A 7,054-nucleotide genomic window follows, 5' to 3' on the forward strand; every position below is an offset into this window, starting at 1 on the left:
TGAACCTCTGGAAGTTCTCTGTCAATATACTGCTGCAAACGTTTCTGAATTATCTTCAGTAAGATCTTACTTGCGTGCGATATTAATGAGGTCTTGCTCAGTAAGTGAAGTTGCAGGAGGTGTGGGTTTACTTGTATCTTATGAGGACTGTTGCTGTCTCCCAGTCATTTAGACAAAAATTACAATTGAATAACCATTGAGAAAACTGTAAGTACATGGACAAAAAATACACTCTGAAATCACACAGGACCAGTAACCCAAAAAAATAAAAAGGGTGGAAAAGAAGAAGAAAACAGATAAATCTGCAATACCTGGGGATAGGTCACTGAGAATAAAAAGGTAGAGAAGGAGAATAATGAATAAAGAAAACAACAAAGAAACAAACCAACAATACAAAAGAAAATAAAAACAAAAATAGAACAAAATAAACAAACAAACAAACAAAACAAACCAACAAGGGATGGGGTTAACCATGAGAGAAAGAAGAGAGAGAGAAAAAAAAAAGGAACACGTAGAGTAGGACCTCTTCAGTCGTGCAGTGTACTCCTGGAGAGTTGTTGGGGTCACTGGAAAGCAGAACCTCTTCTTAAGTCCCTGGAATCTGGTAGAGCACTGTCTCTTTAGGTTGTCACTAGCTGTTGGTTATGTGTTGATTTGTTTTGTCTTGGTTTTATGGTTTAATAGTTTGAAAAGGTGAAGCTGGTATTTTTCTTTCTTTTTTTTTTTATTGATGCAAGTGTGTTGGGTCGCTTTGCTGCTTTCTTTGTGGTGGTAGAATCCCTGTGTGTAGTGTGGATATATGTTTCTCTTTGTCTTAAAGAGGGTTTAGAGTTTGAAGCAGGAGGTTTTATGGTAATTGGATGAATATGTTTTCTTCTATTGAGTGATTGAAGATATTGGCAGAGAATTTGGGAGCGGAAGAAGGAAAGCTTGGTGTTGCTAGGGTCAGTTTCTAGGGCTTTGAGCAGGCTATTTTTGATGACATATTTATTTGCAAGACTGCAGCTCAACTTCAGGAAATATTCTTATTGTTAGAGCGTCACAAATTTCTGCCAATTTCAGGCACACTCAAAGATCCCGCCTCCGCAGCTCCACAGCACTAAAGAATGGCTCCAAGGCAAAAATCCCGGGAGTGCGATTTCTTCCCTCTCCCTGTTCCATCTGTCTCCAGTGCTGATGTAATCCCGCCAGATCACTAGTGGCCAGCTCTGGAGTTTGTCTGTGATACTGCCCAACTGCAGCACCAAAGATGTGCGCAGTGTGAGTTGTGGGTCAGGAGAGTACCTGCTAGCGACCTGCAGTCCCAATCTCTCTGACAAAGATAAGCATGGAGTCTCCCAGTCTGACCCTCTACTCTGTGACCCACTGGGAGGGGAGGGAGCTACCCTTCCTGTTGCAACAGTAAGTTTCCCTCCAAATCTCAGCGGAGGTGTCTGTGCCCACAGCCAGCACCCAGGAGACCCAAATTATCTCCAAAAAATCAAGATTAGCTGCTAGAGGCAGGTCTCTGCCTCTGCCCACCGGAATATTAGAGTGGTCACTGGTAAGCTGTTATAAGGCGTCCTCCCTCTTGGCTCAGGGATCTCAGGCAAGTGCCCTAGCCCAGCACACAGTGACTGCTTCAGAAGAGTTTCCAATGCTTCTCTCAGGTGCCCATCCATCCTCCTCCAGTAGGTCTTTCCAAAATAATCTCCCTGTGACTTTCCTCTAATTCTGCTCTTCCTTGTTTGATGTACTCTGACTCTGTGAGCTGTTCAGAGCAGTGCAATTCCTAATTTAAACTGTTGTGGCTAGTTTTCCAAGACCTTAGATGCCAGAGGGATAAAGCGTGCTGCTCACTGGCTTGACTCCATTTTGAACTCTATGTGGGAACAGTTCCTGTCTTCCATTGCATTAGACAAAAAAAAAAAAAAAAAAAAAGTCAAGAAAGCCACCAAAAAATAAAAACAAGGGAACAAAAAACTCAAACCACATAAATAAAATGCAACAATTACACACAAAAAAAGGAAAGGTAATAAATGAGAAAAAAAAAACCATTTCAAAATATATTTAGAAGGGATAAAAGAAATATAATGAGGAAAAGGACTAAAAAAAAAGCAATATCTGGGGAGGGAAGAATGATAGAAAAAAATGGAAAACTGCATAAGAAAAAACAAAGAATGGAAAGAACCAAAAGAAAGATAAAAGAAAGGAACCAGGAAAAGGGGAGAGAAAACACAAAAATCAAACATGAACCAGGGATGGGAAAGAGAAAAAAAGGATGAAGAGGAATGCAAAAAGAATAGTTTGAAAACAGAAACAAAACTGTGGAGGGCAGGTCATGGCACCCAATCTCTGTCAAGGCACAGACTAGGATGAAGTTCCTGCTGGTCAAGAAGGTGGGTGGAGGTGGGGGATGGCCACACCTCCAGTGCAGTTGCCTGTGCTGTCCCCAGCAAGCGGAGCCCACTCATGTTGCTGTCTAGGTAAGAACACCACTTGCATACATCCAAAATGGCTGTGCCTGCCTCCCATGAACATTCAAAATGGCTGTGCCCTCTGGACAGCTCCCAGCAGTCCACAGGCCCATTTGTCTCCTTCCCCTCCGTTTTCCTTTCTGGTTGTCAGGCACCAGTGCAGTCCTTCCCTTTGCAGTCTTCAGTGAGCAGAGCCGATTCTCAGGTTGATATCAGGAAATATTTAAAATGCCTGTGCCCCAGGACAGACAGCAGTCCGCCACTCCATTTGTCTCCTCACTCACTGTTTCATTCAGGTTCTTCTCCTAGTCAGTATTTAATCTGCTTCTTTATCCTTTTTTCGAAGCTCAGGGTTCCAGGATCATCTTCTGTAATGGTTTCAATTGGTTTCTCATTGCTTTGTTGCAGAAGGTCTGTGTAGCTTGTTTGCCTATTTTGCCATTTTGCTGGAACTCTTATTTCATTGTCTCTTCAGTGAAGTTTTACACAACAGTTTAGGCTCCTGTTCAATAATTTCTATACAAATTGTTCAGTAATATTAGTTATGTTCTTCCCAATGAATGAACATTCTCATTACTTCCATTCTGGTTGTTCCATTTCCATGAATCTAGTTCCCTTGCACCCTTATATTCTCATGTTTGTTTTAAAGAAACTGTTGAAAACAAAGTAAAGTAATTGTTGACCGTTTGGTCTCATACAGGTAATTTTTAAAAGGAGCACAGTACTTATGGGTGATATCTCAGGGCAGTAGTCTTGGGGAGTCATCCATTTGCAACCAGTCCAGTAAATCTATTTTTGTTTTTTAGGAGTTTGAAGTTCTGTTCCACATTTTTTTCCAATTATATTGGGGCTGATCTATTCTAACCCTGATTAGAATGGTAATTAGTGGTAGAAGGCACCATCTATTTCTTGCTCTCAGGGTAGATGAAGTCATAGTTCATGTAGACGATTTGCTCTATAGACTAGTTTTTTTTTTTTTGAGTTCACAGACTACATTCTTAAATCAAGCTAGATCGATCAATCAACCAGAGAAAAGCCTAGACTTGGAGAAATTAGGTCGCCATTGTTCTACTCCTGACTTGGGCACTGATTTTATACATGACCTTAGGAAAATACTTCTCTAAGCCTCAGTTTTCTTATCTGGGAGTGTTATATGAAAGGATCTCTAAGGGACTTTTCAACTCTAACATGAGTTTATATTCTTTAAAAAAGAATTCATCCTTCTAAATGATTTGTGGGACATTTGGTAGCATAGTACCTAAGGCACTTGACTGCTAACCAGAAAACTGGTGGTTCAAGCCCACCAGCCACTCCTCAGAAGGAAGATGGGGCAATCTACTTTCATAATGATACTGCCTTGGAAACCCAAGGAGAGGTTGCTATGAGTCAAGTCTGACTCGACGGCACATAACAACAACAACAAATGATTTTTAGTTATTTATATATTATTAATGTTAACTCTTTGTCATGATCCTATAAGCTTCCTTTATTGAGTGTTTCCTGTATCGTCAGTATTACATTAGAGGGTTCAGATTAGCCAAAGTGGTAAATTGATTTGAAGTAAACTTCAGAAAGAGAGTCGCAGTGTTAAAATCCAAACCAAACCCATTGTTGTCAAGTCAATTACAACTCATAGAGACTCTATAGGACAAAGTAGAACTGCCCCATAGGGTTTCCAAGACTATAAATCTTTATGGAAGCAGATTGCCTCATCTTTCTCCCAAAGAGCAGCTGGTTGGTTCAAACCACTGACCTTTTGGTTCACATCTGAATACTTAAACACTGCACTACCAGAGCTCCACAGTGTTAAAGAATATATATTGAACATTCACCAGGTTGCTTTACATATATTAATGCTGTGAATCTTCAATAGCTCTAAGAAGGTAAGTACTCTTTCATTTCCAAGTTCCAGATGAAAAAAAAAAAATGAGACACTGGAAAGTTGTCTTTTGCCTCTGGTCTCAGCCAGCAAGGGGCAAAAGTGGGATTCCACTCAGATAGGGAGCATTGGTAACACAATAGTTGACCACTTGGCTGCTAATAAAAAGGTTGGGGGTTCAGACTCACCAGCAGTTCTGTAGGAGCAAAGACCTGGTGACCTGCTCCCATAAAGATTACAGCCTAGGAAAGCCTATAGGGCAGCTCTACTCTGTCATATAGAGTTTCTGTGAGTCACAGTCAACTAAACATCACAAAACAACAACAGTATGTCTCTGAAAGCCCACTGCTCTTAACTAGTGTGATCCATTCCCTTGGTTTAGATAGATGGGATCTTGAGTGTATTGAAAGTCTGGTATAATTTACAAATAACAGCTTGAGGGAATCTAACTCTTGTGTATAATAGGGTGCTAAGAATGTATTTTAGAGAACTTCTTAAAAGGCAGAGTGGAACTGAGAGCATTAGGGGACAAGGATCAGAGATTTCTACCCCCAAGAGATTGTCCTTGTGTAGCGCAACTCAGTGCAAAGGTGAGATCATTTGCAGCCAATCAGTGGAGATTCATCAGGGGGCGGGAATGTTGGGAAATAATGAAGAACACACTTGGACGTCTTTCAGGCAACCTATGTAGTTACATGTTTTCCAAAAGCTTCAAAACAACTGCGGGGTGGGGGCTGAATGAGAGATAGCTGGGTGGATTAGTTCTGACCAATGGACTTGTCCTACTTTGAGGCCATTGCTCCCTGCTCCCCACACACTTCCTGCTGCACCCTTCACCCTAAGCTTCCATTCCCAGACTTGCCCCAAAAAACTTTAGCCAGTTTCTGGATTAGATCATGATGCCTTTCTCCCTAAGACATCTGATGACAGCTGTCAGCCATGTGAGCAGATGCCTACCTTCTCTCCCCCCAGTAATGGCTGCACTCACTCCCCTTATCAAGGTGTCAGGTTTACACTTATTTATTTAGCCTTGGCTGGAGAGAGTATAAAGATGATCAGATAGGGTCCATTTCTCCAAGAGTGCCTCAGGCAGCACATTTTAGGAGAGAGAGGCCCACAGAAGGGAAGGCAGCAAAGTCCAGGGGAAGACAAGAGTTGCAATGCCATTTTCATTGGGGGGAGGTGGTGAGTGAGGCAGTGAACTTGTAGTTCAGGCCTTTGATTGCTAGCTTAAAACTGCATTTTTTTTTTTTTTTTTTTTGGTGGGGACTTTGTATTTGTGTGTAACTACCGAGGAAGCTTGGATTTCTGATATTGACTTCTGGTTGTGGATTGGAACTTGACATTCTACTTGGGCCTATTTTTTATTTCAAAGCTGCAAAAACCATAGAGATCTCCCTCCCTCATTTGCTTCTCCACCCCACACAAGATGTAAGCACATGATCTTTGGTTTTTTATTTGCATATTCTACTAGTCCTCTCTTCATTGGAGGGAAGCAACTGGCCAGACCTGAGCTGTCTTGCTGGCTGCCTTCCTTGCTGGGCTCCAACTTATCTCCTATGTACACAGCCCTTGAAGTTCAAAGGCCTTTGCTGACCTCTTCCCAACCTATCTCTCCTGCACTCAAGCCCCCACTAGTACATGCAAGAGCAGAGGCAGGCTAGGACTAGAGGAAAGTGGAGAAGAGGCTGGAGACAGGCTGTCAGAGGGCTCAGAAGCCCCACGCATTCCCCATCCCAGGCCTGTCCACCTGCTTCAGGAGCCACAGCAATAGAAGGGACAGCTAATAAAGTAGTCGGTGAGGCTCGGTAATTTGTGGCTAGGGTGTGATTAACTACGACGCCTAAGATGTCCCAAGAGATGGGAGAGCTCACCCAAACCAGGCTGCAGAAGATCTGGATTCCACACAGCAGCAGCAGCAGTACCAGAAGCAGCGGGCTGCAACGGAGAAGGGGCTGTAAGTGGTGTTTGCTCATGTGTGCTTCAAGGTGGTGGTGGTAGAGTGGGTATAGAGGAAGAGCAAAGGGTGCACACCCCTCCACCCTTAACTTTGACTTGGAAGTTGGAATAGATAAGCAGCTGATGAAATAGCTGTAACATAGGAGTCTGATGTCAGAAAAGCTGGGGAAAGAAGAGCCACACCAACAGACATAGATAAGAGAAAAAAGGAATGAAGGTTATATAAAGACCAACTTAATCAGTGGGATCTTTGGCTAGGAACTTTTCCTTTCTTATCCAGAGCTTATTTGGAATGCTGCTTTTTTGGAATGAGAGGTTTCTTGTTTGGAACTATTCAATGATAGCCTAGAATGTCTCAATTTGTTGAAATACTTCAGTAGAGTATCTGGAAATTGTTCCTGACTGATAGTGCCTGGGTGAAATAAGGATTCTTGGCATCATCTCTCAGGGGACAGGTGCTGTGTATATAACAGTACCATGTCACTGGTTAGTATTGCTCCTCCCCTTTCCCAAGCTTCTTCTGATAAGTCTATACCTAACTGGCTTTGGAAAGGCTGGGTGTCATATTTCCTGCATTGCCTTCTTGGAACATATGAACACTTTTGCTCTTCTAGAAATTTGAGAAAGAAGACATTCAGTCTCTCAATGGCAGCCTCCTAATGTCATGTTCACTTTAAAAATTTAAGAAGGGGTAGGGACAAAGGAGAGAACAAACAAAACCTGTAACTATTTTTTTGTAAACTGGAGTAGACTATTACTC

General features: G+C 42.2%; 1 protein-coding gene across 1 annotated transcript in view; it reads left to right on the forward strand.

The window, feature by feature from the left end:
- Positions 1–6,183: 6,183 nt before the first annotated feature.
- The window catches only part of PFKFB1 (6-phosphofructo-2-kinase/fructose-2,6-biphosphatase 1), a 131,451-nt gene continuing 130,580 nt past the window's right edge, over positions 6,184–7,054 (forward strand). The window contains exon 1 of the mRNA XM_007957251.2: positions 6,184–6,292. Within this exon, the coding sequence (XP_007955442.1) occupies positions 6,184–6,292 (109 nt within the window). The remainder of the gene's footprint in view (positions 6,293–7,054) is intronic.

The sequence above is a fragment of the Orycteropus afer genome, unplaced genomic scaffold, assembly GCF_000298275.1.
Source record: "Orycteropus afer afer isolate SDZICR_OR568_19922 unplaced genomic scaffold, OryAfe1.0 scaffold00719, whole genome shotgun sequence".
NCBI lineage: Eukaryota > Metazoa > Chordata > Mammalia > Tubulidentata > Orycteropodidae > Orycteropus > Orycteropus afer.